The sequence below is a fragment of the Chiloscyllium plagiosum genome, chromosome 23, assembly GCF_004010195.1.
Source record: "Chiloscyllium plagiosum isolate BGI_BamShark_2017 chromosome 23, ASM401019v2, whole genome shotgun sequence".
NCBI classification, from domain to species: Eukaryota; Metazoa; Chordata; class Chondrichthyes; order Orectolobiformes; family Hemiscylliidae; genus Chiloscyllium; species Chiloscyllium plagiosum.
This window is the reverse complement of record NC_057732.1, coordinates 31,066,056-31,084,155: the sequence shown is the minus strand read 5'-3', so window position 1 is coordinate 31,084,155 and position 18,100 is coordinate 31,066,056. Positions and strand designations below refer to the sequence as shown.

Here is an 18,100-nt window from a genome sequence, read left to right as displayed (position 1 = left end):
GTTTCCACCAGTTGTGTCCGTTTGGAAGTGTTTTTCACATTGTGCCCACCCAATGCCCAGGCACTAGTGGTTGTAGTCATGTAACATCTGCACTTGTAGTGGCCCGTAGTGGATTGAAACTTGAGTGGTGTGTTTCTTCTGTTGATGTAATTGACTAAAAGTAGTGTAATGTGAGCAGAGTGGGACACATCAGAGGCCTCAATTGATGTTATAAAGAGCAAAGGATCAATGAAGCTAATGATATAAAGAGCATTAACTTCAGTTTGAAGAATAGCTCATTTTCTGGCAATATCACACTTTGAAGAATGCATTGTTCTAATTTTTCTTGCATTACTTCATTACCCTGATTCAAGGGTGATTTTGTGTGCTAAGACTGCAAAGAAAAGTGCCAAGTTAGCTCGGCAACCGATATTTTTAGCTAAGTATTTGCTTTTTGCACCCATACTGGAAACTCCATTCCATGAGATTATTTTGAGGGGGCAGGTTGTTGTCACCAGTTTTTAAAAAGCTGCAATTATTATGTACTGTAGTAAGTAAAGTGATAATTCCCTCCTTCCTTTCACCAAAGGCACATCTTTCAGTTAAACGTGGAGTCCTTTTCTATTACATTTTTTTGGTCGTCATTGGAACTATTTTAAGCTGATTGAATATTCCTTGTGGACACATGTACATATTTAATTACTACTTTTGGTTAAATTCAACAACTTTAGCTGAAACGTAGATTCTCCTGCTCCTTGGATGCTGTCTGACCTGCTGAGCTTTTCCACCGCCACACTGTGGTCTCTGATCTCCAGCATCTGCAGCCCTCACATTCTCTTAGCTTTGTGTGTTGTCAATTCTGGGTGATAAAGCTGCACATAATGATTCCTGTCAAATACTTTTTGCTTTGTTTCTAGCTTTTTTTTAAATGGTTGATTTAAAAAATCTAATTGATGGTTATAATTTGATAGCTTAGTCACAAAGTAAGAGCATGGAATGTGGAGTCACAATTGATTACAGTCAGTTCTGCTATAATGTGCGTTTATTCAACGCAAACTGGCTATACCGGTATTTGTAGGAAGCAAACTTTTCCTTACCTGTGTTGGCTATAGCGCAATTCCGATCCCATTGTTTTAAATGATCCTGCTATTACGTGATTTTCTTGTAATGTTGGGTCGCACAGCAATGAAACTGCCTTTTTGAGACTTGGTGAGGTGTCTCTTGAACCACTACAGTTTATGGTGCTTAGGTACTTCCAGAGAGTTGTTTCGGAGGGATTTCAGGATTTTGATCCAGAAACAGTAAAACAATATCAAAATATTTCCAAGTCAGCATGATGTGTCAATTTTGAAAGGAACTTGCAAGTTGTGCTATCTTCATATGTCTTTATCCTTGTCTTTATAGGTCATTGGTTTGTAAGGTATTGTCCAAGGAACCTTCAGTTGTGGCCATGCATCTTGTAGATGATGCCACTGCACTTTGCAACCATCACTGTGCTTTGTTGATGGCTGGGATGAATTCTGAAGATGGTGGTGTGGTGCTAATCGAGTGGGCTTTGCTTTGTGTGGTGTTGAACTTCAAGAATGTTGTGATCTGAATTCACTCATGAGAAGCACGGTGGTTCAGTGGTTAGCAAAGAACCAAGAAAAGAAGAAAGGAAATTTACAGCCCAGGAACATGCTCTTTGACCCTCCAAACCTGAGTTGATCCAAATGTACTGTTAAAACCTGTTGGTCAATTCCTATGCATCTGTATCCCTCTGCTCCCCACTTACTCATGCATTTGTCCAGACGCATCTTAAATGAATCTACCGTGCCTGCCCCTATCACCTCTGCTGGCAACGTGTTCCAAATGCCCACCACCCTCTGTGTGAAATACTTGCCGCGTGTATCCCCCTTAAACTTTCCACCTCTCATCTTGAAAGCGTGAGCTCTCGTTATTGAATCCAAGAACACTGCTGTCTCACAGCGCCAAAGACCCAGGTTCAATTCCGGTCTCTGGCGACTGTCAGTGTGGGGTTTGTACATTTTCCTCGTGTTGACGTGGGTTTCCTCCGGGTGCTCCGGTTTCCTCCCACAATCCAAAGATGTACAGGTCAGGTGAATTGGCCATGATAGATTGCCCATAGTGTTAGGTGCATTAGTCAGGGGTAAACATACGGCAGGGGAATGGGTCCGGGTGGGTTACTCTTCGGAGGGTCAGTGTGGACTTGTTGGGCCAAAGGGCCTGTTTCCATACTGTAGGGAATCTATTCTAATCAGCTATTGTGAATTCCACTGTACTCCTGATTGTCCCTTTGTAGAGGGTAGGCAGGCTTTGAAGTGTCAGGAAATGAATTACTCACCACAGAAATCTTAACCTCTGATGTGTTATTTGTAGTCTGTGTGTATATGGCTAGCTCTATTCAGTTTCTTCTCACTGGTAACCCCTGATATTGATCGTGGGGGATTCAAAGGAGATAATTCCATTGAATGTTTTAAGGGTGGTAATTGGAGATGCCATTGACTGGCACTTAAATAGTTTATTAACTGGGTCTGAATATTGGCCATGTCTTGTTGTATTTGAATGTGGACTACTTCAGTATCTGCAATGTTGCATGTGATGCCAACTTTGCAAATCCTTGGCTTAGATATTGATAGAGAGAAGCTCATTGAAGCAGCTGTGGATGGTTTCACCTTGGGCGCTACTTTGAGAACGACTTCAGTGTCCGGGTGCATAATGGCCTAGCAAGGCAACTGCTGTGCCCAGGACCAGAAGAAACTACAGAAGGATTGTGCACAAAACTCAGACTATCTCAGAAGCTAACTTCTCATCATTGGACTCCATTTACATTTCTTGTTGGCATGGAAAGGCTGCCAACATCATCAAAGACTCCTCCCATTCTGGTAATGCTCTCTTACAACTTCTTCCATCAGGCTGAAGATGCAAAAGCTTGAACACATGCACCAACAGGTTCAAGAGCAGCTTCTTCCCTCCTATCATTAGATTGAATGGACTATCTAATTTCAAATAATTTTGATCTTATTGATCTTGCTTCATGCATCTCGTGCAGTGTAACCTATGATCTGTATGCCCTTGCTTGGTATGATTGCCTGTACTGCTCACAAACAAAGCTTTTCACTGCACTTGGGTACACATGCTTATAATAAATTAAATTAAATTAAATCAAATCAAAAGCTGAGATTGACTTCCAACATTCCTGAAGAAGGGCTTATGCCCGAAACATCGATTCTCCTCGGATGCTGCCTGGCCTGCTATGTTTTTCCAGCATGACATTTTTCAACTCTGGTACTCCAGCATCTGCAGTCCTCACTTTTTCCAACAACCTATGCCATTTTCCTATGTAGTTGCTGTGACTTAAGCCACTGAAGAATTTCTCCCTAATTCCCATTGAATCCTGTTTTGGTTGGGTTCCTCCTTTTTAAAAAGGGAGTAAGGCAAAAGATAGAAAATTACAGACTGATTAGCCTGTATAGCCTGAATACTTAGAAATGTATGGTAAAATAGGGCAAAGTCAGCAAGGTTTCATCAAGGGGAGGTCATGTCTAACAAATCTTCGAGGAAGTAACAAGTACGTTAGATCAAGGAGAGCCCATGGATGCTATCTAGCTGTGTCTCTCCCCCCCCCCCCCCCAGTCAAAGCAAAATGCTCAGAGACACGGTATAGTTCTGGATGTAAGTTTGCTCGCTGAGCTGGAAGATTCATTTCCAAATGTTATGTCACCTACTAGGTAACATCTTCAGTGGACCTGTTCATGATTCCTGCTTTCTATTTAGATGTTTGGGTTTCTTTGGGTTGGTGATGTAATTTTCTATGGTGATGTCATTTCCTGTTCTTTTTCTCAGGGGGTTGTAGATGGGAGTCTAACTCGATGTGTTTGTGTCCGATTGGAATGCCGTACTTCTGGGAATTATCGTGCATGTCTCTGTTTGGCTTGTCCTAGGATGGATGGATTGTCCCAGTTGAAGTGGTGTCCTTCCTTATCTGTATATAAGGATACTAGTGAGAGAGGGTCATGTTGTTTTATGGCTAGTTGGTGCTTATGTATTCTTGTGGCTGGTTTTCTGCCTGTTTGTCCAATGTAGTATTTATTTCAGTTCTTCTATGGTACTTTGTAAATGACATTAGTTTTGCTTATTGTCTGTAAAGGGTCTTTCAAGTTCATTAGCTGCTGTTTTAGTGTGTTGGGTTTATGGGCTACCATGATGCCAAGGGGTCTGAGCAGTCTGGCAGTCATTTCCGATTTGGAGATGCCGGTGTTGGACTGGGGTGTACAAAGTTAAAAATCACACAACACCAGGTTATAGTCCAACAGGTTTAATTGGAAGTACACGAGCTCTCGGAGCGACGCTCCTTCATCAGGTGATTGTGGAGGGCTTGATCGTAACATAGAATTTATAGCAAAAATTTGCAGTGTGATGTAACTGAAATTATACATTGAAAAATTGATTATCTGTTGAGCCTTTCATCTGTTAGATGAAAGAAGTGAAACTATCACTGTATTCTAACAGATGAAAGGCTTAACAGACAATCAATTCTTCAATGTATAATTTCAGTTACATCACACTGCAAATCTTTGCTATAAATTCTGTGTTACGATCGAGCCCTCCACAATCACCCTCAATGGTGATCACCTGTAATGTGACTTGAACCCAAGGTCCCGGTTGAGGCCCTCCCTCTGGGTACAGAACTTAGCTATCAGCCTCTGCTCGGCCACTTTCCTCTGCTGCCTGTCCCGAAGTCCACCTTGGAGGATGGTCACCCGAAGGTCCGAGGCTGAATGTCTTGGACCACTGAAGTGTTCCCCAACTGGGAGGGAACCCTCCTGTCTGTTGATTGTTGTGCGGTGCCCATTCATCCATTGTCGTAGCCTTTGCTCAGTTTCCCCAATGTACCATGCCTCTGGGCATCCCTACCTGCAACGTATAAGATGGACAATGTTGGCTGAGTCACATGAGTACCTGCCATGTACACGGTGGGAGGTGTTCCCACGCGTAATAGTGGTATCTATGTCCACAATCTGACACGTTTTGCAGCGTCCACTCTGACAGGGTTGTATGGAGTTGTCCTGAGAGCCGGGCAGTTTGCTCACAGACTTAAAACACACCCCCTCACAGACTTAAGACACTCTGCACTCACTACACACACACACACAGGCCGGGCAGTTTGCTACGAACAATGATCTGTTTGAGGTTTGGCGGTTGTTTAAAGGCAAGTAGTGGAGGTGGGGGGAAGGTCTTGGTGAGGTGCTCATCCTCATTGATAATGTGTTGCAGGTCACGAAGAACATGGCATAATTTTTCAGCCCCTGGGAAGGACTGAACAACGAAGGGTACCCTGTCAGTTGCAACACGTGTCTGTCTCCTGAGGAGATCATTTATGGTTCTTTGCTGTGGCACGTTGGAACTGGCGGTCGATGAGTTGAGCATCGTACCCCGTTCTTGAGGGCATCCTTGAGTACTTCCAGGTGTCCGTCACGTTCCTCCTCATCTGAGCAGATCCGGTGTATGCGTTGGGCTTGTCCATAGGGAATGGCTGTGTAGGTCATTTCCGAGATATCTTAGATGTAGGGAAGAGTGGCTAGAGTTTCCGGATGTGTTTTGTCTGCTTGTTTGGGTTTGTTGCCAACAAAACACATCCAGAAATATTGTTAAATGGCTCTACATAATGAATGCTTTTCCACTTTGTTAACCCATTACCCTTGCCTCCAGCAACCCATTGTCAACTGCAAGTGCTTATCTGATCTGAGTCATGCTCAGCTGAACTTCTTGTTTCACGAACTCAAAACTTAAACTTTGTCACTACCTGATCATACCCGATACATAGACTTGAAGAAGGCCTTTGAACGAGGTGCCACACTGGAGGCTGTTGAGTAAGGTAAGGGCCCATGGTGTCAGAGGCACGTTGCTAGCATGAGTTGAAGCTTGGCTGTCTGGCAGAGAGTGGGAATAAAAGAGTCCTTCTCAGGATGGCAGCCTGAGTGGTTTTCCACAAGGCTCAGTGTTGGGACCACAACTTTTCGCTTTATACATTAATGGTCTAGATGAAAGAACTGAGTGCATTCTGGCTAAGTTTGCAGACAATAGAAAGATAGGTAGAGGAACAGGCAGCACTGAGGAGGTGGGGAGGCTGCAGAAGGATTTAGACAGGTTAGGAGAGTGGATAAATGGCAGATGGAATACAGGTGGGAAAGTGTGAGGTCATGCACTTTTGTGGGAAGATTAGACACATGGAATGTGACAAATAGGACAAAATTTAGAAGTCTGAGGTGCATAGAGACTTGGAAGTTCTCATCTAGGATTCTCTTAAAGTAAACTTGCAGGTTGAGTCAGTAGTTAAGAAGGCAACTGAAATGATGGCATTTCTTTTGAGACTTGAATAGAAAAGCAGGGATGTACTTCTGAACCTCTGTAGGGTCTGACTACATTTGGAGTATTGTGCACACTTTTTTGGGCCCCATATCTCAGGAAGGATGCACTGGCTCTGGACTGTGTTCAGAGGAGTTTCAGGAGCATGGTCCCAGGAATGAAAATCTTAGCATATGAGGAATGCTTGAGGACTCTGGATTTATGCTCAATGGAGTTTAGAAGGATGAGAGGGGGGAGATCTAATTTAAGCACACAGAAAACTGAATGGCCTGGACAGAGTGTCTGTTGGGAAGATGTTTCCATTGGTAGGAGAGACTAGGACCCAAGGGCACAGCCTGAGAGTAAAGGGAAGACCTTTTAGAACTGAGATAAGGAGAAACTTCTTCAGCCAGAGGGTGGTGAGCCCATGGAATTCATTGCCATGGGCAGAGTGGGGCCCAAACTGAATGCTAATGAACAGGTTGTTGTAGGGTAAAGACTGCTTAATAACATGATCCATGGCACTTTTCAGCACTTTTGAGCATTGACTGGGACAGTAATTGATGGGTTTGGGTTTCCTTTTTGTGGACAGAGCATACTTGGCACTTTTCCATATAGTGAGGTGGATGTCACTTTTGGAAGTGTCCTGGAGTATCTTGGCTATGGGCCAAGTCCTAGAGCGTAAATCTTCAGTGCTATGTCTCATGCAATTTTTAGAAACATGTATATCTTTGACTATTTTATGCTAATTTAAATAAATTAGAAACTTTGTAATAAATGCTTGTGAGCCGTTTACTTGCACTTTGTATTTTAATCTGTTTTGAAAATAGGATGACTAAATCTTGATGAAAGGTTTTTTATTGTTTCAATAGGCATGAAAATGCTTTTCCCTCAAACCCTTTTTTTGGCTGTTCAGATTTTTGCATGTGTCATTTCTTCAACCGTATCTTGATGTTCCTGACATTGCTCATACGTGGCTTTTACAGCATCAAGCCATAGGCGTGAATATTTCTGAACATTAGTATGAGTCAGCCTAAAATGGATTTGAACTTGGTTCGTTTGGTGTCTTGGGTCTCTCATGCAATGATAACTAATGCGATGTGATTTCAGAAGATTGCATTTGTTGTCACTTTGGTCAAGTATCTAATTTTTATTGTATGCATGAAACTGGTGCTGTGGTTGCACCTTTTGCACTTGATGATTTGAGCATTATAATGCTCTTTGTGCTTGCATGGATAGCTTTTGAGATTACAGGCTCCTGAAAATCCATTCTCAAGCTGTGATTCAGGTGAGGGTTGAAGTGTATGTGTATGATTTCCATTTTTTTTTACTCTAGTACTGCTCAACTTCTAGCACAGCAGTTATGGAAAATTAAGGTCTAGTTCCTATGATTCTGCTAACATATTTACTTGCACAAAAGTTGATCTTGTGTGAAAGCCAAATCATAGCTTTTACACAAGGCTAAAAACTAAACCGAGCTTTTTGGGAATTGAAGCCCAACAAATTTAGAACTAAAGTTAAAACCGGAGATTGTTTTTTTTTTAATGCAATTTCATTGTCATTGTGAACCTGAATTTAGTTTTTTGTGGATAGACGTTGAAGACATGTATTTCCTGGTGTGCTCTCCTCTCTGCATTCCACACACATACAGACTTGGACAGGCTCTGCTTACTCAACCCTGCATTCTATTTTTACTTTTAGTCTGGTGCAGGCAGGGAAAATTCCTGTGGGTTGATGGTGTCTAAAACTGACCATGGGAGTACCGGAATAAAAGTAATCCCATGAAGCAGGCAATGTTCTGCAGTAGGGGAAGAGATCCCATATCAAAAAGATACTATTCCATGTCCGAAAGATGCTGCACCAAGCTGTTGTGCAGGGAAAAAGGACCTGGGAACCCCTACATGTATTTAAGAGTTGGCATTAAGGCTCAGAAGCTCTGGAAACTGTCTGAAGCAATTCAACCTCTGAAGCAGCCTTGTCAACTGAGAATGGAGTGAAGGAAGTATACAGCTGGTACATTGCAGCAGAATAGAATTGGGATTTGGAGCAAAATTGGGATGGTGTCAGCAATGTGAAACTAGCTGTCTGTGAAACAGCTGGAGTTGTACCTAATGAGAAGATGTTAGAATCCAAGCTAGGAGAAAAGGATTGCGTTATGTGGATGTGAACACTTTTATTGAGGCAATCTGTGATGGACCAGCATTTTGAGAGAGCTTTATAGGCAGATCATCTTCAGTGAAGAGCTGTAATTCCTTTGTAAAGGAGACAAAGCTTTTGAGATTTGGTGCTCCAAAGTATCACACTCAGCTGGGAGGATCACTGGAAAAATCCATGGGATCTTTCTGAACAGGATCATCATCTTAGAGGTACATCTGTGCTGTGTTTGAGCACACTTCTGTCTCTCTCATGTTGATTCTGGATATTAGTTGTAGGTATTTTCTAATCTACTTATTCAGAGGTGTTATTACACACCTCTGGAGTAGGTGGGATTTCAATCTGGGACTTTTACCTCAGAGGCAGGGACTGTGCCACAGGAACATGAGTGTTTTAGTTTCCTAACCTTTTGTATCAAGAAGGTTTGGTTGGTTTTTTGAAAACTAGAAACATTTTTCAATCTTTCAACCAATTCAATTCACTCCATGTGATATCAAGAAATGGCTGAAGGCACTGGATACTACAAAGGCTGTGGCCCTGACAGCATTTTCGTACTAGTGCTAAAGACTTGTAATAGTCTAGCTACAAGATTGATATCAACCCAACAATGTGGAAAATTGCACAAAAGGGAGGGCAAATCCAACCCACTAGTTACTGCCCATCAGTCTACTCTTGACCATCAGCAAAGTCATGGGTAGGGCTATTACTGTAGAACAGCTCTTGAACAAGAATAACCTGTTTACTGTGTTTCACCAGGGCCAGTCTGGTCCTGGCCTCATGACAACATTGGTCTAAATGTGGACAAAAGTGCTTAACTCCAGAGGTGAGAATGATGACCCTTGACATCAAGACAGGGGTCATTGATCAAATATAGTATTAAGTGCCTGGGAATGACCATCTTCCAAGAGAATCTAGCTGTGACCCTTGTTGTTCAATTACATGACCATCACTGAATCCATCACTCTGAACCTCCTGGGGTTATTAATGACTAGAAAGTGAACTGAACCAACCATGTAAATACTGTGGCCAGAAGAGCAGGTCAGAGGCTAGAAATTCTCTCGAGTCCACCAGCTTTGTGCTGAGTGCTTATCCACCATCTGGAAGGCACAAGTTGTTAGTTTATGGAATACTCTCCATTTGGCTGGATGGCTGCAGCTCTAAAACTTAAGAAGCTTGACACCACCATTCAGAAACAAACAGCTCACTTCATTGACATTGGTTCAAACTTCTGGAATTCTATTCGCAAAAGCAGTGAGTTTATCCCTGTACCTCAAGGACTACAACAATTTAATAAGGCAGTTCTACTCATTCTGCAGAGCCTTTGGGGTGGGGAGTAACACCATTCCTGACCAGTGATGCCCACATTGTATGAATGAAACATGAAGTTAACATTAGTATTGCAATACTTATGAAGAATTTTCCAAGTAAACGAATGAAAGTAACTTCTTTTATTGTGCCAACCAGTTAAAGTATCATATGTTCTGGATACCTTCATGTAATTTGTTTTATTTTTGAGTTATGCTTTGTATTTTCTGACTGAATTTGTTAAATTGTATAAATATTGAATATTTAATTGTTATTTTCTGTATTTAAACAGCGACTCAGAAGACTGTCAACTAAATATAGAACTGAGAAGATCTACCCAACAAACATTGGAGAAAAGGAAGAAAATGTTAAAAAGAACAGATATAAAGACATCTTGCCATGTAAATTTAACTGTTTGTTTTTGAAATTCAATAGTAACTAAATACTTTGTATGATTAGAACGTTCATGCAGATTTGAGGATAATTGATTTTTGTAACAACAACAACTTGAATTCATTTAGTGCTTTTGCTAAATGTTCAAGGCCCTTCACATGAGCATTAGAAGCCAAATTGACATTCAGCCAGGCACTATTAGGGCAGATAATCAAAAGCATGGTCCAAAAGAGATTTTTAGAAGTATATTCAGTGAACAAAGGTAGAGAGGTTTAAACGAGGAATTGCAGCGAGTTAGAACCTAGGTATCTGAGAGCAGGACTACCCATGCTGAGACAATTATAATTGTTAATGCCCAAGATGCCAGAATTAGAGAAGTGCAGATATGTTTGAGGTACTGCTGGATAAAGGTAAATTTTGTTAAAGATATTCATCTTTAAGTCATCATAAATTCTCAAGGAATACTAAAGTCAATGGGCAACAAGTTTTTCACCAATGAGATTTGGACATTTGTTGATGGACTGTGGCCAAGGCATTGCTGTGGTGAATACACTAGTTAATGACTGACAGTCAACTGCCAAGCTTCGTTTAAACTGTAGACTAGGCAGATATTCTCTGGTCAAGATACTGCCTCTAAGAAATGAACCAGTGAATAGCTGTCCCCAGTTGTGTTAAGCTGAAACATGTGCAGTGTATGCACATGTTCTTTGTCTGCAAAGACAGGGCCGTATGTATTACTACATGAAGCTTCTCGTAAGCACAAAACAGTTTTCTTACCTACTAGTCAACATTCTCCTCTTCGTCACTATAAATGCTATTTTTGCTTGACTTTGGGATTTCTTACCAATTGTTCTGCTGAGTCACCACAAAACGCTTTAGCCAAATGACTTTTTTGGCAAGACTTAAGTTCTGTGCGACAAAATGGCTATAATTCAGAGATTGTCTCTAAGAGATTGCAGAGTTAGGGCAAGGCTTTGGTAGTGAAAATAACTTTTTAAAAAGGAATATTATGTTCAACTGGGAGCTAACGGTGATCAGCAAATACAGGAATTTTATTACAGTTGACAATTTTATGGTATTGACTAAAATGTAATAGAATCTTTGTTTAGTTACTATTACAATTGTCTCGTAATTTTTACCTGTTTCTGTCACTGATTAAAATATTGTATTGTATTTTGCTGTCATGACAGTTTTTTATATTTCATTGTGCTTCATGTGATCACTTAAATGCTTCGTACAGAACTTACGACTGAAACTTTATCAGCTCCTGATGTCTCCAATTGTTTGCAAATTATTTTCTCTTGAATAGGACAGCTTGGCTGTCAGTCGGATGAGTGACTTTTTGAGATAGTGTTTAATGGTATTTGAACATATATATTGTGTTAATTTACTTTAATATTTGTAAAGTTTTTTTAAATTCTCTCTTCCTTTTCCACACTGTAGTTGACCATAGCAGGGTGAAACTTGCATTGAAAATTTCAGATCAAGATTCAGATTATATCAATGCTAATTTTATTAAGGTAATGTTTATATTTTCAGCATTTTGTTAAGAGGAGAAAATTGTTCAGCATTGTATGACAGAATTTTACAGTTTTAATACTTAAACGAAGGTGTTCTGTCATCACTACGTGGTTTATGTTTAAAGTTGTTTTTGTTTTCTATGGTTTTGGCTAACAGTCAACAATAATTTCCTCAAAACTTTTCCACGATGATAAAACGTAAGGATAAAAGGTAATGATGAAATTAACTGGTGATTACGTTTGGATTTTGTTACAATGGACTGGTATTCTCCAAAGTCACTGACAGCACATTAGACCTCTATTATTGCTGATCCACAGTCGAGCTATATTGGTCAACATCAAATAAATTAATTTTCTGTCCTGACTCTGTGAGGGAATAGTAGACATGAGATGGGAGAAAACAAATTGTTTGATGCATGGGGCTAATTGTGAAAACTGAGTTTTGTCATACTATAAAAATCTCTTGAATATTCAAAAATGTACTTTTTTAAGTAATGAGATATAGCAAATTGAATTTATTCTTTTAATTTTCAGATTGAGTTTATGTATACTTAGTAACTTTATGTAATAATATTGGCCCTATTCATTGGTTTGCATATTATGCATGTGTATTCTTGGAACATTTATCTTAATAGTTTAGAAAGTTAAGTATTTTGTATTACTTTGTAAAAGAAATTTGATGAAATGTACATTTCTATCATTTTCTAGGGAGTTTATGGGCCAAGATCATACATAGCTACCCAGGGCCCACTTGCAAATTCTGTACTTGACTTTTGGAGGATGATCTGGGAATACAAAGTTGTAGTAAGTGATTTCTTTTGATTGACAGAACTTTAACTTGTCGTATTTGATAGTATCTAAAATAAATTGAAAGATTCATCACTCCTACTAGAAACCAAATTATCCTGAAAATGTAAAATTCAAGGTAGACTGTTTCCTATTTTTTGTTTTTATTCAGTGTAATTAATTAAACTCTCAAGCGGCATGGTTCAAGAAGGCAGCTTATCTACCACTTAAGAGACATTGGGGATGGATTAAAAACAGCGGGACCCACATCTTATGAATAAATAAAAATAAAATGTGACTCACAACAAAACTGTTATAAGCCAATTTAACTTGCATTGCAGAGTGACTGTTCTGCTGTTTTGCATTTGTGAGAAATTACAGGGTAGTAACCAATTTGTAATTAAACTTTTGATGAACGCACTGTTAATTTGCAAAGTCATTTTATATTTGAATCAAGAATGTTCTGTTGAATGCAATTAATGCATATCCATTCTTGGATCACTGGTGACAGAATAGTGCATTTTACCCTTTGAGAATTAACTACCAATACTCAGTAACCCTTAAACTCTCCCGAAATTCCCACATCTAACAAGAGCATATCACTCTACCAAAGGCCATTTTGCTCCTTCCAATCTATTTTCTGGGTCTATAGACTGGAAGGAGCAAAATGGCCTTTAGTAGAATGATATGCTCTTCTTGTCGGATATGGGAGTTTCAGGAGAGTTTAAGGGTTACTGAGGATTATATCTGCAATAAATGTTGTTGGTTGTGAATCCTGTCGGGTCGAATGGATCGGTTGGAGCAATGAGGTTAGAGGCAATGAGGTTAGACCAGGTGTTACAGTTGAAGTTCTACATTGGAGGAAGGCCAATTTTGATGGTATTAGGCAAGAACTTTCAAAAGCTGATTAGGTGCAGATGTTCACAGGTAAAGGGATGACTGGAAAATGGAAAGCCTTCAGAAATGAGGTAACGAGAGTCCAGAGACAGTATATTTCTGTTAGGGTGAAAGGAAAGGATGGTAGGTGTAGGGAATGCTGGATGACCAGAGAAATTGAGGGTTTAGTTAAGGAAATGAAGGAAGCATATGTCAGGTGTAGACAGGAGAAATCGAGTGAATCCTTAGAGTATAAAGGCAGTGGGAGGAAAATCAGGGTAAATAGGGTTAAGGAGAATTCAAAAGGTTTTTCCAAATAAAGGACAAAAGGTTAACTAGGGAGCGAATAGGGCCCCTCAAAGATTAGCAACGCAGCCTTTGTGTGGAGCCACAGGAGATGGAGGAAATACTGAATGAGTATTTTGCATCAGTGTTTACTGTGGAAAAGGACATGGAAGAAATAGAATGTAGGGAAATAGGTGGTGACGTCTTAGTGTCCATATTACAGACGCAAAAGTGCTGGATGTCTTGAAATGCATAAAGGTGGATAAATCCCCAGGACCTGATCAGGTGTAACCTAGAACAATGTGGGAAGCTAGGCTCCTTGCTGAGATATTTGTATCATTGATAGTCAAAGGTAAGGAAGTAGGCTAATGTGGTGCCACTATCTAAGAAAAGTGGTAGGGACAAACCAAGGAACTACAGACTAGTGAGCCTAACATTGGTGACGGGCATGTTGTTGGAGGGAATCTTGAGGGACAGGATGTACACTTATTTGGAAAGGCAAGGACTGATCAGGTATAGTCAACATGGCTTTATGTGTGGGAAATAATGTCTCATGAACTTGATTGAGTTTTTCAAAGAATTATCTAAGAGGACTGATGAGACACAGAGAGGTTGATGTGATCTGTATGGACTTCAATAAGGCGTTCGACAAGGTTCCCCATAGGAGTCGGGTTAGCAACGTTAGATCTGTTGTGGTTCTGTTCGCCGAGCTGGAAGTTTTTGTTGCAAACGTTTCATCCCCTGGCTAGGCGACATCATCAGTGCTTGGGAACCTCCTGCGAAGCGCTTCTTTGATGTTTCCTCCGGTGTTTATAGTGGTCTGTCCCTGCCGCTTCCGGTTGTCAGTTTCATCTGTCCGCTGTAGTGGTTGGTATATTGGGTCCAGGTTGATGTGTTTGTTGATGGAGTTTGTGGATGAATGCCATGCCTCTAGAAATTCCCTGGCTGTTCTCTGTCTGGCTCGCCCTATGATAGTAGTGTTGTCCCAGTCGAATTCATGTTGCTTCTTGTCTGCGTGTGTGGCTACTAAGGATAGCTGGTCGTGTCATTTGTGGTATGTCCTCGTTCCGTGGTCTTTCTCTTGGGCATCTGTTGATGAAGTTGCGTGGGTATCCGTTTTTGGCGAATACCTTGTATAGGTGTTCCTCTTCTTGTGGCATTCATCCACAAACTCCCATCAACAATGGCATTCATCCACAAACTCCATCAACAAACACATCGACCTGGACCCAATATACCAACCACTACAACGGACAGCTGAAACTGACAACCGGAAGCGGCAGGGACAGACCACTATAAACACCGGAGGAAACATCAAAGAAGTGCTTTGCAGGAGGCTCCCAAGCACTGATGATGTCGCCTAGCCAGGGGACGAAACGTTTGCAACAAAAACTTCCAGCTCGGCGAACAGAACCACAACAACGAGCACCCGAGCTACAAATCTTCACACAAACTTTGAACGTTAGATCTCGTGGGATACAGGGAGAACTGGCCATTTGGATCGAAGGTAGAAGACAGAGGGTGGTGTTGGAGGGTTGTTTTTCAGACTGGAGGCCTGTGACCAATGGAGTGCCACCAGGATCGGTGCTGGGTCCACTACGTTTTGTCATTTATATAAATGATTTGGATATAAGTATAGAAGGTATAGTTGGTAAGTTTGCAGATGACACCAAAACTGGAGGTGTAATGGATAGGGAAGAAGGTTACCTCTGATTACAATGGGATCTTGATCAGATGGACCAATGGGCTGAGGAGTGGCAGATGGAGTTTAATTCAGATAAATGTGAGGTGCTGCATTCTGGGAAAGCATATGTTAGTTGGAATTATATACCTAATGGTAAGATCCTGGGGAATGTTGCTGAACAAAGAGACCTTGCAGTGCAGTTCACAGTTCTTTGAAAGTGGAGTTGCAGATCGATAGGATCGTGATAGAGGCATTTGGTATGCTTTCCTTTATTGGTCAGAGCATTGAGTACAGGAGTTGGGAGGTCATTTTGCAGCTGTACAGGACATTGGGTAGGCTACTTTTGGAATATTGTGTGCAATTCTGGACACCTTCTTATCAGAAGGATGTTGTGAAACTTGAAAGAGTTCAGAAAAGACTTAAAAGGATGTTGCCAGGGTTGGAGGATTTGAGCTACAGTGAGTAGTTGAATAGTCTGGGTTGTTTTCCCTGGACCGTCGAAAGCTGAGGCATGACCTCATAGAGGTTTATACAATCATGAGCAGCATGGATAGGATAAATAGGTAAGGTCTTTACCCTGGGGTGGGGGAGTCCAAAACTAGAGGGCATAGGTTTAGGGTGAGAGGGGAAAGATATAAGAGAGACCTAAGGGGCAACCTTTTCATGCAGACGGTGGTGCACGTATGGAATGAACTGTCAGAGGAAGTAGTGGAGGCTGGTACAATTGCAGCATTTAAAAGGCATCTGAATGGATATATGAATAGGAAGAATTTGGAGGGATATGGACCAAATGCTGGAAGGTGGGACTAGATTTGGTTGGGATATTTGGATGGCATGGACTGAAGGGTCTGTTTCCATGCTGTACATCTCTCTGACTCCTAAGTAGTTACTATCAACTTTTTGTTATCATTTAGCTTTTGACTTAAAGGTAAACGTCCAGGGCTGCTCTCCTTAGAGAGATGACTGGTCACGATTTAACCTGAAGGTCACTGCACCTCAGGTGAGGAGAGAGGTTAAGAAGGAGCGTCCTTTGTAGCAGTCTGCACCAGTGCAGAAATTGAACTCATACTATTGCATTTACACTTCATAGCAAACCAGCCATCTGGCCAAGAAAACAAACCAAGCCCCTATGCTTCTGACTTGCGGGTTTACTTGTGGAGGTTTGGAGTTCTGTCATTTGAAGTTAAATATCTGATCTTAAAACAAGAACTTGAAATACAGTATCGTCAAAACTTTGCATGATTCGAACTTGTGTTAGTCCTTTACTGAGTCTCAGAGTCGCAGAATTGTTAAGGTGCAGAAGGAGCCACCTGGCTCATGGTACCTGCACTAGCTCCCCAAACAAGCACCACCATCCAGTGCTAATTGCACTTCCAGCCTCAGCAAGTGAACTCAACCCACATCCAAACAGTCATCCAGTGCCTCTTCAGTGCCCCAACCAAACCTCCCCGTCATCCCCAACCACTTGCCATGTGAAAAAGTCTCCTCCCCACACATCATCCCATAGTTATGCCCTTGTATTCATATTCTAATCCTCCATGTGAGTGGGAACAGCCTCTCCCCTTTCACTCCAGCCATACCACCCTTGACTCTGAAAACCCCTATCTCACCACCTCCCAGGAGAACAGTTCCAATTTCCCAGTCCATCTTGACAACTGAGGATTTTCATTCTGGAACCACTGAAGTGGGTGGCACAGTGGTTAGCACTGCTGCCCCACAGTGCCAGAGACCAGGGTTCAGTTCCCGCCTCAGGCAACTGTCTGTGTGGAGTTTGCACATTCTCCCCGTGTCTGTGTGGGTTTGCTCTGGTTTCCTCCCACAGTCCAAAAATCTGCAGGTTAGATGAATTGGCCATGCTAAATTGCCCGTAGTGTTAGATGAAAGCGTAAATGTAGGGGAATGGGTCTGGGTGGGTTGCTTTTCCGAGGGTCGGTGTGGACTTGTTGGGCCAAAGGGCCTGTTTCCACACTGTAAGTAATCAAATCTAATCTGCATCCCTGTCACAATGCGGTGCCAACAATTGTACATTTTTTCATCCCATTCCTTTTCCATTTTACAGTAATGACATATGTTTAGAAGTCATTGAAGCAGTTTCTTTTACCATTGAACTTTGCATTTGTTGTGCAGGCTTCACAAACAAGAACTTGAAATACAGTATCGTCGCAAATTTGCAACTATAGATCTACTTCACTTATTCAGCTAATAACCTTTACTTTTTTGTTTCCAGATAATTGTGATGGCTTGCCGTGAGTTTGAAATGGGAAGAGTGAGTTTCATTGTTTTAGTTATCATGTTCTGTATGTTTTTAAGTCTTTGTTTGTAAATAACGTGCAGCAGTCTCATGCCTTGTTTGAAACTTGTTTGTACATCTTGTTGGTATATAAATGTTCTGAGATCTAACACCACCTGCTCAAGATGTAATACAATTTTGCTTGATTGTAAGCATGTTTTATATATATGTATATTCCAGTTAAGGTCTGTGAAAAATGACTAAAAAGGAATAAGCATTTTTGAACTGTCAGGGTACAATATTGCATGTTCTTCTGGACTCTCAGATGACAGCTGTTCTCTTGTTTTAAAGTTATAAATGACTGGTTGAAACTCTGAACTTGCTACATAGCTTGTTAACCTTCGTTTTAAGTACTTTTGTTTGAAGAGAGATGATCAAGTAAGTAGCAAGGAATCCCTGCACATGGTACAAATGATATGACTAGGTGGACTGGGCAACCAAGTGTAGTCACAATAGGTAGGAAAATCAAATGTAGGTAGC

General features: G+C 41.1%; 1 protein-coding gene across 4 annotated transcripts in view; it reads left to right on the top strand.

Moving 5' to 3' along the window:
* The window catches only part of LOC122561733 (tyrosine-protein phosphatase non-receptor type 12-like), a 129,486-nt gene that overhangs the window by 53,191 nt on the left and 58,195 nt on the right, over positions 1 to 18,100 (top strand). For all 4 annotated transcript variants that reach the window (XM_043713809.1, XM_043713808.1, XM_043713811.1 and 1 more), the window contains exons 2-5: positions 10,079 to 10,187; positions 11,623 to 11,699; positions 12,408 to 12,503; positions 17,558 to 17,596. In XM_043713809.1, the coding sequence (XP_043569744.1) occupies positions 10,079 to 10,187; positions 11,623 to 11,699; positions 12,408 to 12,503; positions 17,558 to 17,596 (321 nt within the window). The remainder of the gene's footprint in view (positions 1 to 10,078; positions 10,188 to 11,622; positions 11,700 to 12,407; positions 12,504 to 17,557; positions 17,597 to 18,100) is intronic.